The sequence below is a fragment of the Pseudopipra pipra genome, chromosome 12 (genome assembly GCF_036250125.1).
Source record: "Pseudopipra pipra isolate bDixPip1 chromosome 12, bDixPip1.hap1, whole genome shotgun sequence".
Taxonomy (NCBI): Eukaryota; Metazoa; Chordata; class Aves; order Passeriformes; family Pipridae; genus Pseudopipra; species Pseudopipra pipra.
This window is the reverse complement of record NC_087560.1, coordinates 10725442-10751390: the sequence shown is the minus strand read 5'-3', so window position 1 is coordinate 10751390 and position 25949 is coordinate 10725442. Positions and strand designations below refer to the sequence as shown.

The 25949-nt window shown below is 39.3% G+C and overlaps 1 protein-coding gene across 5 annotated transcripts in view; it reads right to left on the bottom strand.

Moving 5' to 3' along the window:
- GALK2 (galactokinase 2) overlaps window positions 1-25949 on the bottom strand; it is a 47861-nt gene that overhangs the window by 2745 nt on the left and 19167 nt on the right. For 4 of the 5 annotated variants that reach the window (XM_064668831.1, XM_064668833.1, XM_064668835.1 and 1 more), the window contains 4 exons: window positions 20410-20508; window positions 17546-17698; window positions 12332-12542; window positions 4551-4752 (listed from right to left, as the gene is read on the bottom strand). In XM_064668831.1, coding sequence (XP_064524901.1) covers window positions 4551-4752; window positions 12332-12542; window positions 17546-17698; window positions 20410-20508 — 665 coding nt within the window. The remainder of the gene's footprint in view (window positions 1-4550; window positions 4753-12331; window positions 12543-17545; window positions 17699-20409; window positions 20509-25949) is intronic. The other variant, XM_064668832.1, reaches the window with a different exon arrangement.

Below are 25949 nucleotides of genomic sequence, written 5' to 3'. Positions count from 1 at the left end.
AGCGCAGGACAAGGAATACTGGGAGAGGTAATGGAGTATCTGGAGCCCCGTGCTGGGGGCACTCAGCTCCCAGTCCCAGGTTCTGGCCTTTGCTTCCTTAAGAGTTTATATATCTTTTTCCAGTTCTCACTGGATAAAAAGAGAATTATCTTATAGGGGTGTGAGTGAGAGTAAAAACATGAGTACTGCAGCAAAGGAGAGAAGAATAAAAGAAGAAGAATAAAAGTGGAAGTCCCATAGTTTGGTATATGGAAATTATAGGAAAGACATTGCAGTAGTTAATTTTAAAAATAATTGTGCTGTTAAGAAGTGAAAATTTGAAATACTCAAAATTATGAACTAGTTTTTCAGAAAGCATAGATGAGATGATGAGATTTAAATATATAAATGGAGAGGATTATACTTATTTTGCTTTGTAGCTTAGTTTGCATTTGAATACCATCTTTAAGCCTTTCTGGCCTTGTGAAAGGCCTACAACTTTTTGTTGAATTTTCAAGTTGTGCCATGACTGCAGGCTTTGCAGGTTTAAGAAAATCATCTTTGGTAATGGTAAGAGTCTTGATAAAACACAGAATTGTCTTGGCCACCATAATGCACTTGGATGTAATGTACAAACTGTACATTATCCTTTAAAAGTGATCCAAGAGGATTCAGCTGTCTGTCAGGCAGTGGGCATGGCTGGGAACACAAGAATTATCAGGATTTTTAGCAACAGAAGATGGAGAATAAGAGAACGAAAGAAAGTTATGGGCAACACTAAGGACTCAGAGAGATTTCCAAGAGGACCTAACATATTCATGAGCTCACATCCAATTTTTTGTCCCTTAATTGTTCGGTAAATCTGCTGTGTTACCTACTTTAAAAGGCTAACAGGTAAAACAGCTATTAAGAGCATGAGGTAGGTAGAGAAAAGTACAAGTCTTCTGTCTTTGCAAAACGAAAAGAAAAACCTGACCAACTAGTGGTTACGGTTTTCAGCACTACAAACCACAGCAAGTATGGATCCCTTTCTTTCTTGGCAGAGGTTGTGCAGTAAAACATAAAGATCTAGGCAAAACAGAAAACATCTGGATATGCAGATTATTCTTCACAGTTTAAACCTTGTAAGGAGAGAGCAGCAGTAGACTCAGGCAATTCTGTGGAATGTATTTTTGGAAAAGCTTTTTAAAGCTACAGGGCAGCTGTATATCATCGTAAGTAAAGAATGTAATTTATGTAGTTCCTGGCCATTTCTATAATCACATCAGCCAAGTTTTCCTAGAGTGACTAGTGATTTTATGTCCCTTAGCTTCTTTAATGTACAACTTGAGAAAAGTTAAGACTTTTTTCCAAAAAATTGAGTGCTGGCTTAAGCTGCATTCATCTGGAATAGCTATACACTTTTAAAAATCTAATTACTGAATCAGAAAAAGATTTAATATTAAACTTCTAGAGAAGAAAGATACAGTTTTTAGGAAATACTCTTGATGGGACAAAACTGTAAAGAATAATGAACAAACAATTTCCTTGTTTCTGTTCAAAGACTGTAATAAAAAAACTCAGATTAAATAATTTTAATATACCAATCAGACAACATTTCACATAAATGACACTCCACTGTGGTGCTTAGCTCTGCCCATCATACTGCTGTGGGTTCTTCTGCTGGTAAATTAGAAATCTGATGTAATGAGGGCACACACATCACTTTTTTCCTTTACTATTTATATTTTGCTCCCTGGAATTGGAAGTTTAATTTAATTTAGAAAAATCATAACTGCTCCTTTCCTTTGGGTTCTGTGGCTGTGGGTGTGCTACCTCCTGCAAGCCAGTGCCCCCATGCCCAGGCTGGCTGGAGCAGCAGCTGTCTCACCATGAAAGCACAGAGCTCAGCAGAAATGGGAAACAGTTTCCATGGCCATGCTGAGCTTTGCACTGACACAGGCTGTCCCTGCCAGCCCTGCTGGCTCACTGCAGTGCAGCTCAGGTAACCCCGTGCAGGACACACCTTGCCAGTTTATGCCTGGCCTGTTTTCCCCTGCGTGGGACAGGACAGTCTTCTCCCAGCATTTCTGAGAACAGGCCCCTTCAGAAGGATCCAAGGTGGGCACCCAAGTGAGGACACTTAAAATGGCTCAGCAGTCACTGGGTGCTACTGATGAGTTCTCAGCACTGGGTAGTTACTGCACCTAAAAACAATGCAGATGTTAAGTTTGAAGGCTCTTCCCCTGTCAGAGGTGTCTCAGAACAGGCAGTGCCGACGCCTTGCATGGGATCAAGACTTTGTTACCCAAGATTTTTGAGCACAGTTGCTGTCTTCAGCTGATTCTGGAGATAGTTGTCCCTTCTCACACATGGATCAGCAGTTCCCTTTGAGCAGCTGGGATAACCCTGGTGGAATTGCCCTGCTGAGTGACTGTCACAGCTTATTGTGTTATGTGATCACTATGTGACACAATAAACTGAACACAGCCCACGAGAAGGATCAAGAATTGTTCTGCTCAATTACTATCAGTCTGTCCAATGGCTATCAGGCTTCTCTGTGTTTTATCACAAAACAGCATGTGTATCCCATATACAAAGTAATCTCTCAATGTCCAGAAGTCTTCTGTTCAATTTTTAAGTTCGTAGCTTTCTGCCTCAGAGGCCATTCCATCATGTCTGCAAAGGAAATCAAACTAACCTAAATAATCATCTGTATTGTACTCTATTGATTTATAAACCTGGTAAATGAGTATTGCAACTTAAAAAATCCATATGAGTATAGAAGTAAAAAAGCATATGGTAAATTGCATGGTTTTAAAATTCATATTTTCATTCTAAGCCAGATGAATTACTTAGTTAATAAAAGAAAAAGCCAGTTGCTGGTAAAGACACATTTCTGTAATCTTCATTTATAGGTGGTATTAATTTTGGGGGGGAGGGGGTTCTAGCTTCAAATTGAAACAGTTTATTTTCCTCAGAACTGGAAGATGTAGAGAAAGGATGAGATATTTGCCTCTAAAAGACAGTGAAACAACATTTCTTGACATGAGGCCTGCAAACACTTATGTCATCCTGCATTTCCCTTCTGGGAGGGCAGTAATGCTCTGGCTTAGGGCAGTTTCCCAAACTAAGCACATCCTTCTCCAAGGAGAAGTAGGAACAATAACAGAGGAGCAGAATATGAAGGTGACATCACCAGGAGATATGATGGGAATGCAGGAAGCAGCAGGGACAGGGTGGCTGGGGCAGAGGCAGGAATGGAGTAGTGGTGGGAGCACTCAGGTGGGCAACTGTCTGTACCCTCAAGTCACTGTTAAAATGATCACCAACCACTGAATTCCTTCTGTAGGCACTGAATTTAGATCAAAGTCAGCATAAAATGTCTGTCTCATGATTATAAATGTACCAGAAAAATGAAAATTAGGAGGGACTGAAATGTGTACATTGTTTCATGCTGACCTTGTGGTAGGGATGAAATACTGTGTAGAATGTGAGTACTTAAGTACTTGTTTTTACTTTCTGTATGGATACATGGTTGTACCACATCTGATCCTCCCCTGTAGCAGAGTCATGAAAACAACAGCCTGCTGCCACAGCAACCTGTGTGGGGGAGAAGAGAAGGGACAAAATGACACTCAGGGAACGTGCTTTGGAGTTGAGAGGGCTTGTTTCATCATGGCCAAACTGAGGAAGGGATCCAACCTAAAAGAATGATGTTAGAGCAAAGATGGAGAGTAAATAATATGTGGAAAGCTCAGACACAGTGCAGAGAGAAGCAGAGTGTCAGCTCTTGTAACAGTTAACACACATCTTTTGAATAGTGAAATGCTGTCCAACCTATCTGATACGCTAGACAATATATTTTTAATTTAAAAAAATGCAAATAGCATTTCACTACATTTCATTATGATTTCAAGGCAACCTAAGATTGTAGAACAGCTTGCTTATGCCCTGCCACTCCCTTGGTGGCAGTACTGAAATAGTTAAGAAACAAAAAGAGGGCAGATTTAGATTAGATATTGGAAAGAAATTCTTTTCTGTGAGAGTGGTGAGACACTGGCACAGGTTGCCCAGAGAAGTTGTGGATGTCCCATCCCTGGAAGTGTTCAAGGCCAGGTTGGATGGGTCTAGTGAAAGGTGTCCCTGCCTGTGGCAGGGGGTTGGAACTAGATAATCTTTAAGATCCCTTCCAACCCAAACCATTCTATGATGCTATAACTCTAAGAAATACAGAAGTAAAAGAGTTCAAATAGAACAAGTAAAATAATGTTTTAAGAAAATGAGTTATGACTTCTTCTACAACTTAAAAAGGAATAGCCAAGAGTCTAACGTAACACTTGTGACGATGAGTCAGTCCAAAAGCAAAATCTGTAATAAAGCCATAAACTGAAGCTTTCATCTGAAAGTATTACACAGATGTCAGCAGGGAAACAATTGACCATGTAATGTCCCTGCAGGAGATTAATTTTGTAATAAGAGACAAGAATACTTTCATTTTAAGATTGCAATAGCCAACCATGTCATATTTTCTCATCAATTCAAACACTATTCTCAACAGACGATTCCTCTTCCTTGTGGTCAGAACTTACAGGCAGATGTCGACCAGCCGATCCAGTTCGGGACAGCTGCACTCGTACATCTCCCTGCAGCTGATATGGCTCTGGTTCATTAATTCTCCCAGCAGCTGGAGTGCATTGGCAGGTGCTTTGCTGCATATCTTCTGAAATTCCAGCACTCTGGCAGCTTCACTGTACACGTGCTTTGCACGCTGGTATAACTTAAAGGTGGAGACTAAACAAAAGGAAAACTGCGTTACTATCCACTACAAAAGGAACATGCAAAAACATAGAATTGTATTTTTTTAGTAATTCATATTTTGTGTTAGAACTTTCTAGGCTAAAAGTCTTCTTCAAAAGCTCACATCTTCTTTAAAAGCCCTAATAAAAATAGTGTTCACAGAAGCAAGGCACAAGTTCAAGGGTTGGCAGCGACAGCCTTAGGGCATTAATCTACAGCTTTCAGGTTTTCAAATCCCAGCAGAAAGGAGGCAGGAGAACACCTGGAGGGTCCCCTGTGCCCTGCAGGCAGCTGTCAGCCAGCACCTGCTGGCCCAGGGCCTGGTGTGTGGCTGCTCCAGGCCAAATCTGCAGCATTATGGAACTGTGTGGACAGACCTTTGCTTGAGAGAAAAACACCACAAAAACCACAACACACTTTTTTTTTTTTTTACAGTAACAAAAATGCTCTTTCCCTATTTTGTGATGCACAGGTAACAGAGCCCTTTCAAATATTTTCCCAATGATACAGGCTTACCCTGACTGTAAATAATACTGGATTAAAGGTACAGCGAAGAGCACAGGTGCTTTCACTTTGGTTTTCAGGGTTTATTTTTGGTGTATGTTACTTGCCAGAGTGTTGCCTGTGTGGATGAGATGTCAAGCCCAGACAGGTACTGCTTGGTACTGACCTACTAAGATCAAAGACTAGTGCAAGGATTTTGGCTAAAATTTTTCTGTTGGGCCATGAAAAAGCCACTCCTCTGGGAAGGGCTGGGGGGTGCCCAAACCTGTGTGGCCATCAGGTTAGAGACCTTCATCAAGCCTGAATAATGGGGCATAAAAAGGAAGGAGATGGCTTTGGCTAAAGGCTCTGCAAGCCACTCATATTTACAGGAGGGTTTGGTTTGCAACTAATATCTGAGAATTGATCTGCCTTTCCCAAGCTCATGCTGTAGTTCATTGTTTTCCTCTCCCAATATAGTTCTGTTTGCTTTAATACCATGGCTACTATTAAGGAAGTATTGTTCACCAAAAGCATGCATGACATAATTTAATTTATGATTAAATTGGTTTGCTTGAGCTGTTTGGGTGGTAAATATTAAATAAGTGGACTTTAACCTCTATGTGGAGCACCTACTGTTTCATCATAGCACACCCTTGTTAGAGCACCTCAGAAACATCCCTTGTTTTCTTTCTACATGTAAATTCTCCTTTAGAGTGAGGTTTCTCTCCTCATCTCAGCTCCTGGTCTCTCTTACTTTCAAAAATGGCTGATGAAACACTCAAGTAGAAGTAAAAGGAGAAGAGAGACAAGCCCTGTATTTAAAATAGAACTTGCTGTCTAACCCAGACACATGGAGTTCCTACTTGGCTGTTCTGTGGAGACGGCAAACTTCTGGAACCACTTCTGACACTTTCAGCAATCTACGTTTGCAAGGATGTGTAGAAATCTTCTTTAAAAGACTGGAAATAAAATTATGTCCAGTATGAAGTTTCTCATATGTACACTCCAGGCTGCAACCCTTACAGACTAAAACTTCATCAGCACCTCTATAATCCCTTTTTTATTTCTCCAGAGGATTTCACAACTATAAATGCTAAAAATACAGTGCTGAGAAAGACACAAGTAGTCTAAAATGAGAGAGAAACATTGAACATAGCAGTCTTCTGCTACTGCTGATATTGCTTCTGCTCCTATTTATTTTGTAATTCAATACAGCCTGCTACTGAGAAACCCTGTGCTGCTTGTGTTTTGAACAAGACTTCTGAATGCATTTCAAACTAGGACAGAAATGAGAAAATTTAGTGCCCCCCAGAAACATGGACTTGAGAGTATCACACAGGAAGAGCATATTTTGGTTTCCGATTTTATTGCTGCTGGAGTTAGTTGCACTGTGTTTTGCAGAGTGGTGCCTCGGTATTTTTGAATGTTGAAGAAAGGCAGCTTGGCCTATTTTTAAGGATGGTTTCTCTTTAAATATTCTTTTCTTATAAGCCATTGTTTTAGAGCAAGGAGCTTTCTAAATGTGCATTCGTTTAGGGAATATCTAAAGTTGCGTGAGAGATTGCCATAGCTCACACTCTCTTGTAAATCACCATTGAACAGTAGTAACCCAAAGAATGAACTGAAAACATGTCTGGTTTCAATTGTCAGGCAACAGACTTGCCAAAGGCTGTGATTGATTCGGAGACCACCCTTTGGTAGAGCAATGCTCTACTGGCCAGATTACCTTCAAAATCTCTGGGGTTGTGCTGTGCTCGTCACGTTAGGAATTGGCAACCGGGATGGGCGCTTGGGCTCCTGGCGGCCGGCCAGGCCTGAGCCGTGTCCTCGACAGCGCCGGCTCCCAGGAGAGCCTCCCAGGGCAGGGGGAATGTGCTACCTTGACACTGCTCCCTCTCCATGGGAACACTGCCCTTCCAGACAGCTCCAGGCTGAGAAAGAGGGGCTGGCTGTTCTTCACAGACTCCTTTGTGGACATTTACCCAGTCAGTAGCGGTTAAAGGCTGGGATCCTTACGTTGCCTGTTGGTCAGTTATAGGCAGCATTTTATTTCAAAATAATCATGTTTGTGTTTAAAAAAAATTTTTATAGCTTGCTTTTCCTCTCTGACAGTGTACTTTTCAGACAAAATTATCTTCAGGGCAGCAAACACCTCTGTACTCTTTATGTCTTATTCTAAAGTAATGAAATGATTCATGTATTTTGAGCTTTCAACACCAAATGCCTCTGATAATACAGAAATTCTCTTCTGTCTCTTCTGTTTGGATGGGTAGTCCACCCAGCCATCTCTATCTAATGGAAGATAGCAGAGCACACACGGTGTTTCCAAAAATTGCATCTATATTGGAATCTCCTTGCCATATCGCAGCCAGTGTATTAGCTCCTCATAAAGCCTGAATTAATAGGACATGTCAGAGAACTATGGAGGCTGTGACTTTAGAAGAAACTCATCAATCTGTGTGCTTCATGGGGTCACATTTTTTGACAATTACAAAGGACTGATTTCTTAAGCCATACTCTGCCACTGTTAAAAGAAACAAAACCAGAGGGCCCACTCCTGCTTAGTTTATATCTGAGCTAGGGCTGGAGTGCTCTGAAAGAGGAAAAGCTGACGCCCTCAAAGAAACCCCTGCAGTGTTGCACAGGACTGGGTTATATGGTCTCACCCTCTGTGGTGCTCAAAGGAGAGCAAAAAAGCAAATTCTTAAAAGCATGTGGATTCTTAAATCAATTACAATGTCTGGAAATTATGTAATAAAACTGAAAATGTAAATATACTTTCCTAATCCAGCAAACTCTAATAAAAGGCCTGGTTTCTCCCACTTCAACTTATTTACAAGTTCTCTGAACCTCAGGTTTGCTCCTTTGCAGGGGATTTCTGTCATGTCACCCAAATATATTCAATTTCCTTACAAACCACCAAATGCCCTTAAAAGAAAAGTGCCATTTTTCAGGGCACCAATAGCTCACACTGCAGCAAGAACCTTCCAAGTTCCTAAGACCCAGCAGAATAACGTTAATGAAAGTTTATCCAAAATCCCTATAAAATATCTAAATAAACAAAAATCTGGGCTATTAGTCCCAAATAATTGTGGGTTAACTAAATATAACGGAAATGTTTACTGTGGATTTTCAACTGTATGGTCATATTTTTAATTTTAGCTTTACAAAAACTGTGCAAACCTGTCCACTCCATCTACAGGGATTTTTTTTTTCTTTATAAGTAAACCTTGTGGCTTCTCAGCAATTCATATTATTTGTTACAACTTCAACTTCAGCAGATTCCTTTCTTTAGAGGCTTCCTGTACAATTCTGTCTGACCTTTAGCTAAAGACCAACCTCTTCAGGCTATATATTTTTTTTCTAGTTGCTTTGGCAGCTTCCTAAGATACGTTTCACTGTAGATTAATGAGCTGCACATGGCTGATGGGACTGTTAGAGATTTACAACCGGAAAAACTCACCGATGCAAAATCATGTAGGGGACAGTTTCTCCCACCACTCCTCCCATGGAATAGGACCCTTCTCTGTTAGACATCCTGCTGATTGAACATGATGAGGGTGAAGGTTTCTGGCTCAGAATGTATATAAGAAAATGCTGCCAGATGGCTTTAATTTGAGCCAGATTGTGAACCCCCTACTTGAAGTGGGGAACAGTTATTCTGCTGGGACTGCTCAAGTAACTGTTTGCAATCTGGTTTTCTGAAAATAAACCAGGGGACGAGTCAGCACTGGATTCAGTGACCCATTTAGCAGACACCTGTTTCAAGATTATGATAATCACTGGTTTGAAGTGATTTTTCATCCAGAGCTGGATGAAAAGCTTTAACAAGGCTTTTGCAACTAACCTTGTTGACTATTCAGTGCCTGTACCTCACCTTTGGCACACCCCAAAGACCTGAATCCTCCAGGTATGGGATTGGCCTGGAGCAGCCACCTCTCTGTTTTTGTGGAAGGGAATGGTATGTTCCCAAATCTTTCCATGATATGGATCAGGCCAAGGCTGAAGTAGGCACCTGGACCCTTAAGCTGGGAAGTGCTCTTAGGTCTACCAGTTTGGAGGTAACTTCTGTTCATGTAGGACATCTCCTGGTGCACAGACAGAGCCGCCTCAGAGCACCCGGGACCCCCTTCACCTACACCTGTCTGTGCAGGCAACATGGAAACTGTTCTGCACCATCAATACCCATGAAAGGCTATTCAAGCACCACTCATTGAGCTGCAGCACAGACTTAGAATTCTCTTTCCAGGGGACAAACTGGAGTTAAACAGCCAAATCCACATAGCAAATGGATGCCTGCTCCTCCAATGGCGATTTCATTCCCGGGTTTAAATGTCAAAATTAGACTGCAATTTTATACATAAAAAGGAAAAATGAGTTTGAAAATACCTCATTTAAGAAGAAAAAAACATTTCATGGTTAAAGGAATACACTGTTTTACAGGAAAATATCCTTTTGTGGTGAAGCTTATAAATACTTAATGTCCCACAATCACCACACACTACAAGTTCTGTGAAGCACTCAAGTCCAAGCCAAAGTTATGGCACAGTGCACCTTAAAAAGTAATAAATATTATTTTTCTAGAGATGTTCAGAAGCCACAAGTGCAATCCATGTGTAAACATTTGCAAGGGAGCTTTAAACTCGGGATTTTGAGTTGGCCAAGGAACAACTGTAAGAAGTTTAGAGAGGCTTTATAAACCCTCTGTGCTTCTCCAAACGTGGGGAACAAGTGGGCTGTACGGTGGGGAACTGCAGAAATCTTAGAGTACTTGCCTATAAAAGGGATGCAAAGTTGCTGTGTGCTTCCAGACCTGGCCTGGGACTTGCCCAAAGCCTGTCCATACCATTTTCCTTTGAGATACAGAGTTTTTCTCTGGTCATCATTATATCCTGATAAAACTTTGTTACTGTCACTGAAGAAGTAGCAGAGGGAAAGCTGGACTTAAGGCTAAAATACTACTTAAACATGAGATACAATGCCAGTAAAAAACAGTATTTGTAATGATAACTAGATATTATTCAAAGCCCAGATAATGTAACTGGGCTTTGAATAATAGAAAAAATTAAAACTACTGACAATATCTATTCAGCCACAGAAAAAACTCAGAATGCAATAAATTATATAAATGGGAATTTGCATGTAAATAATTTACCTTTAGCATTATAATATTTTATAAAAAAAGTTGATAGAATGTATACAAAGAAAGAAAGATATCCTAAATGTTATGGTTTGTTCTGCTGAACAAAGAAGTTCAACAATGCTGAAATTCTCTGCAGAGGTTACTGATTGGATGGTATGTTTTCTCTCACATGAAGAAGCCAGGCATTGTCATTAAAATAAGAGTGGAAAAGAGGAGGGGAAATAAGAAAAGTATTTTAATCAAACAGCCTGTGCTTCTCCAAAACCAGTGTAACACGTAATCCGTGTACTGCGTAAAAAAAACAAACTCTGGATTTAGATTCTTTCTTTCTGTGTCTGTCTTGTTTCTTCTTTGCATATGTTTTACAGAAATCTGTTATTTAATTTTATATTGTACATGCAAAGACGCTTTCAGCGTAACCCTTTTTAATTGGTCTTATCAAATGAAATCGTGGTCATGCAAGTTTAAGAGATTCTGTTCAGCAAACATCTGCAAACGGTATTCAGAGCTACAGTATAAAATTTCCTTTGAGTTTCTTCTATAGCTTTTATGTCTCAATTTTTTATCCAGACTTTGTTTTTTGAAAAAAATCAAGATAACCTGTATAAACAACTCGATTCTACAGAACTGTAGAATTTTGTTTTACAAAGCAGGTATAAGGAGTATAAACATCTGTAAGTTAATAGTCTTTTATTGCTTCGTGAAGGGGAGAGTACGGGGACAGCGTAAGAGATTTACAACCTTGGAGTTTCCCATGACAATGCTGCAGAGTGCAGGTACCTGGTTCAGTATATTCCTCGTGTACAGACAGCACAGAGTTATCAAAACTCTTTCTATGGAGATAAAGAGCTGGATTAAGATATCCTAGTCCATCCTGGTACCCTCTGGCAGTGTAATTAGACAGTAAAAGTTTCATACTGCCTGATACCATTGGGGTGCAAACCAGGTTATAGATTCAGGACCTGGTCCTTGGTCAACATATAAAACTTACAGTCACTCTAGATAGATGGATTATTTAAATATGTGTCAGTGTAGATATCTGTATTATGGATTTATATACATCAAATGTATACATTCCTGAAAGCAGTCTTGGCAAGGACTGGCAAGGATATAAGTCAGCTACAAAAAAAGAGAGCTATTAAGGCTACAGAATGGAAACAAGGAAGAAGGATTCTGTGTAGTTCTTAAAGAAAGATTCTGATCTCAATTGGAAACCTGTTATGAATGCAAATGAATTATTTAACAAATTCTTTATTAGTCATTATTATTAGCGACCTTTCCAGGATCCATTCCATGCTCATGACTGTATGGTATAATCATAAACAATAATACAAGGGAAATACTTTAAAGAGTAAATTGTTCACCTCCACCAACATTGTCCTAAAAGAAAAAGAAATATTGATAGTGACAGGAACATCTTTCTCAGGAGAGACCCAGATGATTTGCTGCCCAGTGCATTTTTAGGAAGTGACCAGGTATTTATCAGTCCAAAAACAGAAACACAAGCCCATCTATGCTGGTCTTTAACACCAGTTAAATGAGAGCAAACAGGCTTCATTTTAACGACTCTGTAACTATCCAAAATGTTCAGTTTTGTTGTACTTACTGCCTAAAAAGGAAGCCTAGTTTAGACTTTTCCCTTGAAAACAACCTGGGTTATTTAGAAATGACTCAAACAGCATAGGCTAATCTAAAATACTAAGGGATCTGCTATTTCCATAATTTTAGAAACAGTTCAATCAAAATCAAAGTTTTGCTCTATTTTTTCAGTCACAAATTAGAATGAAAATATCAGTTGATGATGATATCAATTCTTTCAGTTGCTAACCAAGATTCTGGGTGAGTATTCTGGCAAGACTTCCACCTGCACTACTTATTAATGCATAACCTTTTTATATAATACAAACATTGTACAGTAAAGCCCACCATTTCATATATGCTTACCATCTTGAATGTTTTGACTAAGGATCTGAGAGTGGAGCTCCTCCAGGCTAATTCCCAGGCATTTACAAATTTCCTCTGTGCTGTAAGGCTCAGGATGTAATACCTCCTCGACAATGGTCAGCATTTCCTCTAGGCTAACTCCTAGCTTGGTTTGCACATCATGGAGCCTCAACATTTTTTTCCAGTCCAAGCCTTTTGACTTTGAGAGAAGCTGAAATTAAACAAACAAACAAACAAACAGAAAATATTGTACTTCCCTGTTTCGAACAATTAATTATCTGTAAATACCTTTAGGGCCCATTTTCTCTTCTCACTTCTTAATTGGGAACCATCAGAAACTTTCTATCAGTATGCAGCAGGCAATCATATTTATTTATAAAAGGTCTGTGAATGACAGCTATTCTTCCCTCAAATCAGATACTGTCTGTAAAAATCCTACTGGCATTATTTGTGTGGAATCAAATAAATGATTTATCCTTTTCCATGAGCTTTGTTACTTCAAGCACTTACTTACCTTTTACAATCCCATCTGGACAACTGCTTGTAAAAATGCTGTGATATTGTAACACTAACAGTCCTTAAAAAGTCTATTTCTGTACCATTAGCATTCACTCTAACATTTAAATCTCAGTTTGACCTTTCCAATATGCTCCTGGAATTTTCTGATGAACGCTGAGGTTGTCATTAAAACCCTTGCTCATAATAGCCTTAAAAATATGAAAGTGATCATAAGATTTGTTTGGAGAATAACTGTAACCTTTCTCAATCTCTAGAGTTTAAGGTACATTTTAAGTACCTTCTTTTAATATCCAATTTAAAGGGACTTTTGAGCCTTTACAGGAACATTACGATGTGTTGGTCAGAATCTGTTCCATTCCTACATGGTTGCTGTGAGGTTAATTAGTTATAGATGCATCTGCTTTCCTCATTGCTGGCAATGATATCGTGCTCTGTGGATCTTTGTGATGTTTTGGCAATTGACAGTAGTTACTTCAACACCAGAATCCTGAAAGGCAATATGCCAAACAGGCTTTTCCCTGGAAAGTTGTTGTATGTGTTGATGCTCTCACGTGCCTAATGAAAATGGTTGAGCAAAGCAGCTTTCCTCACAAGGGGAAATATTTTTGATGTTATGAATTATGGAAGAATATTAAGTGGTCGCTCTGGGATCCTACTGACACATCAGCTTTAATTTCAACAGATTGCTGCAAAGCGAGACACAGATTGGCAGGGACACACCACTGTCGCTTCACTGTGTTCATAAGCACATGGCTCATCTCCAGTTCTGCACCATTTAAATTGAGATTAAAATTTCCAAGTATGCCAGATCAGGCTGTATGTTTGCAAAGACTTTAAACCAGTGCAGCAAGATCAGAGAGTGAAATCCTTTTTCAAGGTTCCAACCTCTCATCAACGGGGCCAAGATTTCACCCAGTGTGTTTTGTTACTCTTTTCAATAAGCGCTGGTTTTGAGCGAGATTCGTTTGAAATCATTTGTGTCTTGATTCAGCAAAGCCACTTAACTTCCTGGTTAAAAAAGTCATGGGATTTACATACATGTCTGAAATGTATTTGCTTTGTTCTGTGCAAAGTTACAGCATGAAATTTAGGCAGAAGATCCACTGCCCAACTATCTGGCGTAGATTCTCACTCTTCTCCAACAGTGCCTTTGCAGAGGCTACTCCAGTTTTGCTTTATTACAGTATCTAAAAATTAACTACTTTTGGTGCCATCTAGTGACTTGCTGAGATTTATGTGAGGCTCAGCAGAGCAGAACAAACAAAATCCAATCAAAATCCTAATCATATAACTCTGTCGCCATTTAAACATAATTTTCTCTGTTCAATGGTAGGGAAAGAAGCAGTACTGTTTAGTGGCTAATGCAGAAATCAGGGAGAGAAATTTTCTTGTAAAAGAGTGATTAAGTCACTTCTGGTCTCTTTTTCAAAGGCCTTGAGTACCTAGAACTCCACAGCCTTTATGTAACTTTATTTTAGCTTACTTACTGGTAAGTTAGAATAACAATTATTGCTTCATTTTACTTAAATACTTAAATATTTTGTATGGTGGTGCACCTTTGTGTCATGTTTTTAGATCTGCTCCAAGGTGCTAAATGAATGGAAATGTTTTTCCTTGTGCTTTAATCCTAATAGTCAGCATCCCCTAGACTTTACTACCAGAAATTAAACAGAACTAGGAATTTATAAACAATAATGTTCTATAAGGCAACGAAAATTCTCCTACTTCCTTTTTGAATAAATAATCCCCTGCAGAAATATACCACATGCATTGTCACATCTGTTCCCATTTCTGTACTTCAAGGGAGATGCTGTATTTCAGGTGAGCCAACTAGGCTGGGGTTTTACAGGTCAAATGTTCCAAATGGAAACCGACCCTCTTGGGCCATTGGGCACAGCTTTGCTGCAAAGGTCTGTCCTGATTCCAGCAAAGCTTCTATTCTAACAGCACTGGGAAAAATGTTATGGGCAAACAGAAATGGTTTTTGAAAAGTCTAGCTGCAGCAGCTCACATTGTAATGGACACAGAACAGAAAAGGAGAAAAAGAATCCCATCTCTTTAATGTACAAAAGTAATCCCAATACTGCTTCCACAGTTGGATATTTTCTTCATGATCTCTGACTAGATGGATTAAATATGTGGACATCATGCAGCTGGCTCTTAACTGCCAGGATATAGCATCTGTGGGCTTTATTGTCCTTTATTGTTCAACAGGCACACTGGAGCACTGTAAGTAACTGAGAGGAAAACATACTTGGTAAACGATGGGACAAATATAAATAAAAGAAAGTCTGACTAGGAATAAGTCCAGAAATACTTCTGTAGCAACATCACTTTCTTACACATTACATTTCTACAATGCCATCTGAGCATCTTTCCACATTTAACAACCACTAGTTGGTGAACTCTATGGCATTCCAGTTGCAGACATTCTTGGCACAGGCTCCAGCTGACAGAGGAGGGAACCACACACAGCGAGCGGGGCCGAGCGCGGCGCTCCCCAACGCTCTGCAGCACCTGCCGCGTGAGGCTTCGCAAGGATGAGGTACAAGGTCATTTTCTTTGGAATTGTGAGTGCTCTGCAGAATTTAAGTGTCTTTAAACACACAGAGTGCAAGAAAGCACTCAGAGGCTGCTACAAGAATAGAGAAAGGGATGAAAAAAAGAACTGAGAACAAGAATGACTCTCCAGAAGGGAAGGAAAAGGAACAGAATCTAAGAAATATAATTTTGGGAGGATGATCAAGAGTTCACTTGGTGTAGGACAGACTGATATCAAAATGTTTTACATTACTGCCAAAAGGAATATATTGTGTTGGCATCTTTACTTACATAGAGCTTTCTGCAAGCAGTATGAAATTCTAGAATTACCTAAAGCAGAAAGGGGGGAAAAAGCCTATCCTAAGGCACTTACAATGAGAATTTCTTTTAAAGCATTATTCTAAGGCCCAGCATGTTATTTCATAGTTCCATTAGCTTAATGGTGCTTAAAAGACTTCCCTGTTTCCACTTACATACCTGCCCTCCTTCACCCCACTGTGACCTCTTCCTAAAGACACTCTTTTCCTGGCTCAACGTGTTTTTATAGTGTGTTCAACTTTCCATCTGGGTAGCATATGTTTAAAAACAGACAGGTGTATGTTGTTAGTCTCCTTACAATCAAGCATCTGCTAAAAGTACCTTTTTAGAGATTGCATCATAGCTGACAGGAATGTCAAAAAAAAAAATCTTTCCTTACTACCTTTTTAGTTTACTGCACAGGACTAATAATTTAAAGCACTTTAGAAAGCTGTGATTCAGGTCACAAAATCTGGTATATGGAACAATACTTCAAAAGCTCTTACAGCTTAATGCACTCATTGTTGCACTTTGCCTTCTAGAATAGATCATCTGTGAAGGTTCTCTATTTCTTATGCAAAAAACCAAATTTCCAAAAGAAGCTCTTCCTAAAAAACACATATTTAGTGAAGTAGCTATCCTAAATTAGAAGTCTATCAGTTATACCAGAACTATCATATAGGCAGGTCCTTATATTTGTGGCATAAGAATCTTTTTATTAACTTCAGTGACAACAGCTTTAACTATGGTCATTGGTGCTATTAGTTTTACCTCATCTTATATACAACTGAAATGCAGCTATTTTTTTTATACTTGAGTTTACAGCCCATTGAAAAAGTCATCTGAGGTTTAGCTTCCCTCCTCGAAAAATATCTCAACACATTATTTCATAATACATTTTGTCAGTATCTGATCATGTCTTCTACTATTTTTTTCACTAACTAAAACATAAAAGAAATTACTGTTTTATAGAATCATGATGCCAACAGATGTTCAAAGTACTTCTGAATATTCATCAGATATTGGCCAAATGTTTTGTGGCAAGGAATTCCATGCTGGTTTTCAAAACTTTCTTCTAGACTTTGTCACCCAAATTCTGTTCTTTCACACAGCACTCTATGCTGGGAATAACTCCAGTGAATCTTTATGCTTACTCCTCATTTACTCTAATCAAAGAAAAATGCACTGTCTTCCCATAAAAAACTCAAATTATGCCCTACATCCACATATTCCTGAACGTACAAAATCCAGAATTGAAGCAGAATTTAGATTTTTTCCATACAATTTCCATACATTTTAGAGACAATGTCAAGCTGTAAACTGGCAGTACAATGTAAATGTTGGGGTTTGATTCAAGCCTCTTTTTTAACTTTACACTGACATACATGCTGCTATTCAGCATTTCCAATATTACTTCCAGGCCTCCAACTAGTAGCTTTGATGTTCTCTAAATCCTAGAAAATACACTGCTGTTGCCATATATACATATAAACATGTGACCATACTGATTGCTTTCCATTATTTGTCATTATGCAACTTTAATTAGAAACAGTCTATCTTATTAAGTGAGAATATTTTTTTCTGAAAAACAGACTTATTTCCTCCACTGAAATATAATACAAAATAAATTTAATAGAACTAAATCACATAATCTTCTATATAAGGACACAATCCTTGGACTTCCATTAAGCTCAGCAGGAGTTCTGCTCCTGCAGATGGAGGTGTCTGGTTCTGGAAAGAAAAATTATACTTAAAGTAGCACCTAACCAGGTGTTAAAGACACAACTGGTCAGCAGTGGAAAAAAGCACATATTTAGATGAAGGTTTCATTAGAGTTTGACATAAGCCATGCCTTACCTTTGTAGCCAGCCGACACTCCATTACCCTAATATTGTAATGAGAAGTTGCTGCTTTATTCATTTCAACACAACTGTTTGCAATAACAAACGCTGCTCCACTTGGAAGTCTAACATCAGTTGCCCTCAGTGGATTGAACTCTATCAGCTTGGCCTATTGAAAGAAAAATGAATGGTTAGTTTTAATTTACTACTAGCTAACAGAGCACTTAGTTCTATAAATCAAATGCAAATTTGCATGTTTTTTCTCTTGAAAATCCAGAGACAGTTAAGGACAGAAAGCTGACATGAAACAGTGAGAAAAGAGGTTTAACCTCATTGGTCAAGTTACACATACATTTCAAACCTTTCCCTGTAGCTGGATTTTAAAATGTTTCCATTAAGTCTTTGGGTTTTTTCAGCATTTCACAGAACCCCACCCAACCTATTTTTCTTGCCTGTTTAAGACAACAGTTTTTCTTTGATCTACAGAAAAGTAGCAGGCCTGGCTGAAGCTAATGTGCCTGCTACTAAAACAAGGGGCTTTGCATTCCCTGCCCCTTCATCAATGTCCATCTCCCCCTCAGTCTTCTGATTTTCCACTACATCAAGATTAGTTCACTGAGGTACAGGATAGTACCAACATTTTAGGACTCACTGGAGACACTGATCATGGCACATATGGACAATCAGAGAAGTTAAAACTACGTATAAAAATGTAGTTACTGTCTCCTTTCTGACATAAGAGACTGCCTTGCCTCACAGATGCTTACATAGGCTGCGTAAGATGTTCCCAACATTTGTGACCTTTTCATGGAACAAGCTAGGCATCCATTAATTAAATAATTCAGGATGTAATGTAATCAAGAGATTAAATTCACATCTGGTTTTTCATTGGGATAAGTTGTAAATCATGTGCCCTGCTTTGGCTTCTTAGAATAGACTGTAACTCTGCAAGCAGGGACGTCTTACTGGCTTTGGCATTGTTCACCCCCAGAGAGTTCCTTGAGCAGCTCGAGTGCTAAATAAACAATGACAAATCTGCTTGTACATTATGTACAGCATGTGTGTTACTCCCTGCCATTGAGATTCTGGACCACACCACAGAGCCACTATCAAGACAGACAGACTTGCTTACATTTAAATATACCCTTTAAGAACTGCTGCATTAGATCAGAATGTACCCCTAAGCTGGTCTAGTGTCCTGATTCCAACAGTAGCCATAAATGGCTATTTAGGGGGAATTAAAAATAGGATATACACAAAACAATCTTTTTTGGGGGTATATTTTTCTAGCTTCCCATAAGCAAAGATTACAGTGGTTATTCTTACACTGGAAGAAACATCCAACTATTATGTTTAATAGCTACAAATAGGCTAATACTCTAATAGTGTATCCAAGAAGGTCTTTTTTGAACCCTTTTAAAACTTCTGCCTTCCACAATGTACGGTATTTCTCAATTTAACAATGAATGTTTTGGAAAAAAAACCCCAAACTTCCTTGTTTGTTTTTAACAAGCTGCTTGCTAATGTCATTGTGTTTCTATTAGTTCTTCAGTTATGAAAAGCATTGCACTGAATTCTCCATTTACCTTCTCTTTACTCATTTAGGGGTTTTACAAAGCTTCAAAGTATCACCCCTCTAATCTTCTTGTTTTCCAAGCTGAAAAGCTTTAAATTATTCAGTCAGTGCTCATATAAAATAATAGCTTTGATCAACTTCAGTGTCCTTTACTGTACTTTTCTCATTCTAGTATATTTTTTTAAGATGGGAGGCCAGAACTGCATTCAGCTGCAAGTAAACTGAAGCAAGGATATTTTCTGGTTTGTTCACAATTTCTTCTCTAATCTTTTCTAACATTTTGTCTTTTTAATCACCACCTCTATATATTAGAAAAGCTTCCACTTACATGATCATCTGTGTGCATGCCAACAATATATCATCATTCATGTAGCTGTGTTTTTACTGCTAACAGTATAAAAATGTAGGGAAGGTGCAGAGCAAGTGCAGGTGATGTGACACTGAAAACACATGTGTCTCATGATGGCATTAAATGTTTGGTGTAATTCTAGGAATTAGTTTTATTCTGTGTAAGCTCATCCAAGATATGGCACTAAGGAACAAAAGCTGTAGAGATATAATACCACAATCATAAGGAAAGTAAAAGTTTTTGTGAAAGGCTCCATCAATTTCAATAAAAGTGCTTTGACAGGTTTGAGGTTGAAACAGTCACAGTCCTGTGCATTTTCTGGGACAGGGATGAACTCCACTGCAGATTCCACTGCAAGCACTCAGGCATAACTTGGCAGGTCCTGTTTATCATAGCTAGTCCACCTTCTGTCACCACGTTTAAAACAGCTAAATGCCTTCTACCTCAGAATCCAGCCACAGAATTGTCTGGAATTAGCAAAACTAGTGAAAAAAAGTCTCCATTGTCTTTGCAACTGAACCTGGCAAAACATCCTAGAACTGTTTGGTTATAAGAATTTTCAAGAAAGCATTTTTGTAATAATTATCCCATTTTCACTGAATACAAGGCATGCCGACCATTCAGACTTCATTATATGGGAAACATTCTGAGTTCAGTGATGAATTAGCCAAATAATGTGGAACCTGGTGCTCTTCCAGAGTACATCTTTTCCTACATCTTTTCCTTCCTCCTTGCCATTTCTCATTTTCCCCATCTTATTCAAACTTGTCATACTCAATTGTACACAAGTTTATACATTTAATTCCCATTTCATTTGTACACCAGTGGTGCTTATACTGCTTACTGAGGTATGCCAGTTTCTCGTCTTATCTTTCTGCCAGACACCTGTGAAGGTATTTTTTGTTTCCATAAACCACTATTATGGTGTTAGTTTAGATTACAAATATCCACATACAGTTCCTTCTTCTGCCAGAAAAGAGATTGACTGGTCCATCCCTCCACCTTCTGTGCCAATGTAACGTTCGCTCTTTGTGCAAATTTCTGCAAGTTCCACCTGAAAAAATATTAACATGTGAACCTTCAGCCAGGGTTAAGGATGGTACTTTTATTCTGTTTACATCATATGAACTAGTGGGAAAACAAAGGAAATAAGGACAGAATTCTGAAACCACTGTCTCTCACACATCAAGTGGTATAAGCTGGTATCAACCAGGATGGCCCCTTTTCCCTTTTATTCTGTAGCAAAAGAGAATCAACTATTCAGTCTCCACAAGACCCACCATAGCCAGATGCTTTTAAGAGTATCCTTCTTTAGATGCTTAACTCTTGTAGCTGTCTTCCTCCCACCTTTCTTGTTTACTTCAAACCCTTCCATCTCAATAGCCAGTATTTTGTTATTTAGTTTAATCCACCTACATATGCAACTCAGTAGCTTACAGAAAAATGCCAAGTTGTTACTCTATACTATTTTAATGCACTGACTCCACAATCAGAAATACTCAGAAACCTTTTCTCCCTGTAAATATTCTAATCAGTGGTGCTTGTCATTTCTCCTTGAGATACTGTACTCTGCTTACATTGTTTATCTGAACTAATTCATAGCTATATGTGATGTGCATTCTTTTGTGACATTTTGGGCATATCTTTGTGCATTCTGATACTTGCAGGTCAGAGGATACTATGGGAGAGTGGGATATCATTGTCATAACTGTCAAAAATAATAATTTACAGTAAAGCTTTCAGCTATCAGGCCAAGTCAAAACAAAACACAAGAGAACCCTTGGAGAATGGTCAAAGAACACAGACTAGTCAAAAAGAAGTGGGTCAAAAGGCAAGTATCCCTGTCCACCTATTATGAACCTGACCTGTTTGTTTTTCTAAGCACAAGGTGACCACAGGGAAGATGGGAAAAGAACTTTAGAAAAGCGGTTTTCCAGGCTGTTGGCAAAGTCAGATTCAGATTCCACACTAAGGATGTAGCATTACAGGACTGAATCAAGCTAAGCAGCAAGACAGGGACATTAGCCAGCACACAGCTGTAAAAGGCAGCAGACAGAGGCAGTAAATCACCATGCTGAGAGAGAGGTATGTGCAGGGTGCCTGCCTGCTCGCTCGCTCAAGGTCTGTAATGGCACCACAGACAAAGCTGTAAAATTGGTGCTTAGATGAATGTAATCAGGCTGAACTGTTTGCAAGTGCAGTAACAACCAATTTATTCAGCTCACAGTGCCCAATAAGCCTTGGGCTGATAAGCAGAAAGTATCAAAAGAACATTAACAAAGTTACTCTAAAACTATGCAAAGTGGATCTCTTTGAATCCAACATGGTAAATGACTTCTTACTAGAAAAAGACCATTAATGAGAGAACATTGAAAGTGCAATCACTAAAATTACTCTCCTTTTCTGTGCCGCCTTTCCTTTGTGTATTTTAAAGATGAGCTGAAGTAGAGATAATGTTTTCCTTTCTGGAGATAAAATTTTTCTTGAGAAAGTATAGAAACATCATGCATTTTGATGCGCTTTTTTTTTAAAAAAAGCTATCTCCCAGGTTCATCAAAATTCAGTTTTCCTCCCTTGTCCCACATCCACTCCAAGAAGTCTCATTTCCAATTTGAACCTCAGACCTCTTTATGCCATGGATGAAAGTGTAACATCCAATCACCATGTCTCTGCTCCACTCTAAGTTGGAAATGATTCTGAGTGAAATGCTAATGAATGTAATGATGCTTTTTTCCCATTTAATACTAAAATAGTCAACTACAGCTCCACAGAAAAGACCAAATCTCCACACACAGCAGTCTCTAGGTGCTCACTCTATACATGTGAAGGCATGCCTATTTACAAACATGTTGCTGGGCTGTGGGAATGGCTGCATGTTTCAGCCAGTTCTGCTGAACCTGCCGTTCCTCCCTCTGAGAACACAGCAATACCACATCCCTAATTTTTGTTGCCACTGGCAAGAGATATCAGGAGTTCAATATTTCTCACTGGCCGAGAAGACCATGCCAGCTGACAGGTCATGGACACTTAAACAGCCACAGGAGCTGTGGCTGTGCAAACCTGGCCTGAAGTACAGCTCCTGGGGTACTCACAATGTACACTCCACTCGTGGGCACAGCTGCCTGAGGTATTACTTCATCTGCAACTGCCAGATAAAGCTTTGCAAAGTCAGAAATGAAGCATTTCACCCTTCACTTAGTCTGGCTGCATCTCTATCTCCACATACGCATCAGCTACCACTTGATTGCTTAAATTGTTTAGACTTTATGAGCCTGGGCTTATTAAATAAATATCAGAAGTCTTGCAGAGGAGGAATGTTAACAATTAGGACAGTGCCACTCCCCTGTCCCTGCACTGGTGAATTGTGCCTGGTTCAGCCGGGCCTCGCTCCGTCCTGGCTCACCAGCTGTCCAGCTGCGTACGCCCGGCTCGCAGCGCTGCTCCAGCTTGAGCAACTTCTGTTTTGAAACTGAGCGAGGATTGGCAGGACCACCAAGTAGTAACTGGCAAGGGTTGCGAAGAACCCTCTCCACAAGACAGCCCAAGGCATCCCTGAAATATTATTTGGTTTCTAATTTAAACAGGCCCTTGCTGACACAGGCTGGCCTTCTAATACGGGGATGAGAAGCATGTGAATGGAGAGGAAATCGTCTGTATAGAGAGCAGTTTCTACTTACTATTGAGACAAATGGGCAAATGTTTGACTTTTTGCTAAAATGAGCGAAAGGGCAAAGTTTCATTGGAAGCTAATATGAAGACTAAACTGAAGAGCCTTGTGTACATATTTGATACTTGGAAAAGGATGGTCATACGACTGAAACAGTGAACCGAATGTCAGGAGGTCTGGGCTCAATTTCTAGCTCCACATTAGTTTCTCGTGATTCAGAGAAAGTCTCTTTAATTCATCATGGTTTCATTTCCTCAGTACAATGAGGAGTATCTTCCCCTCTTCATAATTAGTAATTGCTACTTGGGATTCTTAGATGATAATGCTGTAAATATGTGTGACTTCATTACTAGAAACTGAAAAAAACCACATTTTACTACCCAAGTTCTTAGAGTTTAGGCTTCTCTAAGAAAATACCTCTAAGGAAAAAAAATCTGTGAGAACTATGTAATAAAAGGAAATAACTTTTGCCTATCTCAGAGCAATGCCTTGTTTCCATTCAACTTTAAACACTCAGAAGCTCTTTAGGGCAAGGACTGTTTGAATCATCTGTATAAATGTTATTTATATCTCTGCAGTGTACGCCTGACCTGTTAAAACACAGAGCTTCTTGGATCCCAGATTTCACTGCACAATTTGGCAACATCTCAGATGTATGTCTGAGCAACACCTAGGCATGCAACACCTTCCTTCTGGATGCACTGCAGTTCTTGCAGAGAAGTAACTCAGAGCATTCTCACGGCCACATTTAGGGGGACTGTACCCCAGACTACACCACAGCATCACCTGGCAGGTAGGTAGGTCAGAGGGGGCCAGACGCTCCTTGGGGGCTTAAGAGTGCAACTGTTATGCAGATAAAATAAACAATGTTGTCCCTGTGAAGTTGTGCAGGAGTCCTAGGACAGGCTTTCTCACTGAACAAGGTGAAAGCAGGCATTTGCTCCTCGTGAAGAACCACGAGAAATACACAGAATAAACCCATCTGCACGTAGACTCCACTTGCATCCCACGTATTCTGATTCACATGACAGATCACTTTGAGCCAACCACAAAACATAACTAGTTCTACTCACCCAAGGCTCATTAGCATGCTTTTCCATCCCTAAAGCAGTATTTCAAAAACACTAGTAAATCATAATTTAAGTCTTCATAGAGTTTCACATAGTTTACTTTAAAAGCATTCCTATAAGGCTGCTGTTATCTTCAATTTAGAGACAGCACAGATATTTATATGGTTTGTTCAAAGTCATGTGAATCAGTCACAAAGCTGAAAAGAGAATTCAGAAACCTCCCTATTTCCAGTATTGTGGCTTATTTCTCTAAAGAATATGGTCTCTGGGAAACCATTGCAGGGTGGATTTAAAATCCTATTAATAATATGATGGTAATGAAAAGTGGAACAAAAAGATACTAAAATCCAAGCTAAAATGAGTTTGAATAGTAGCAATATGATTCTAGAAAAAGAATTATTTAATCAGATGAATTAAAAATTTCCTTACCTCAACTATTCTGAGATCCACATATGCTACTGCCCTCTGAATTTCTGTATTATTGTTCTAGGACGTTGTTCCAACAGGACTAACTAGACCAGGTCATCATTTGTGTACAGTAACTATCACGCAGACAGTAAGTCCTAAGCTGTCATCTACACTATTAAACAAGCAAAATGATACATGTAAAATAGTATTTCAAAAAGCTCAAACAGCAGGAGATGTTTCCTTTGATCTCACCCCCTGTGAAAAAAACAGCCCAACAAACCAGTGCATATAATCACAGAACATCCTGAGTTGGAAGGGACCCCCAAGGATCATCAAGTCCTGCTCCTGGCCCTGCACAGGACAATCCCCAGAATCCCACCATGTGCCCATGAGTAAGGGATTGTCAGCATAAAAAATTCATTAAAAGACTTGAGTCAGAATAAATATATAAAGTATATTAAGATAAAAGCAGCCTTTGTAGGTCAAACCAATGCCACATCTAGTCTTGTATCTTGTACCTGAAAGTGGGCTCATAGTATGAACCAGAGGCCAAGTACAGCTGGTATTTCTCCAGGACTTTATTTTTTATTTCTAGGCTGAATATGAATTCTGCACCCTTAGGTGCACAACAGTGGATTTCTTATACATGAATTTGTCCAGGCTCCCTTTTAACTCATTGACAATTTTAACATGTAGATCATCCAGTAACAAGGACTTCTACAACTTGTCAGGTGAAGAGCTGTCTCCTTTTGTTGATTATTAACATGCCCCTGACTGGCTTCATTCCATACCTTCTGGCTCTTACCATTTGAGGGGCAATGAACAATTGATTCCTATCCACTCCATCAATTACAGTCTTTATTTTATGGATCTCTATCACTTTCTCCTTTAAGTGATTTCTTCCAAAGAGTCCTAACATACTTTTATGGGGGTCGTTCTGTACCTTTAATCATCCATGCGGCTTCTTCCTAAATCTTTGTCAGTTTAACTACCTTGGTTGGTAAGAAAGAGAAAGGCAAACTTACAGCTTTTTTTAGTCTACCTTAGAGAAAATGTCACTGTATTATTTGCTGCTTTAATGTGACAAATGAGCCACATAAAATGTGTGTTAATTACTGTTGGCATAAACATATCGTAATGCAACCTCATCCCGTTCAGCACTACTATTCCACCACTGTCACTGAGGTGACAGGAGAGATTATGTGACCACGTCTGACCCTCCTGTGCAAAGTCCCTTTGTTTAAACCTGCTTAGGCAGTGCATGGTTGAAGCAAACTGTTCCCTTGTGCTGACTGTAGGGAGGGCTGTGAAAATGAGCACCAGTAAGCAGGGAGCTGGCGTGGAGACTGC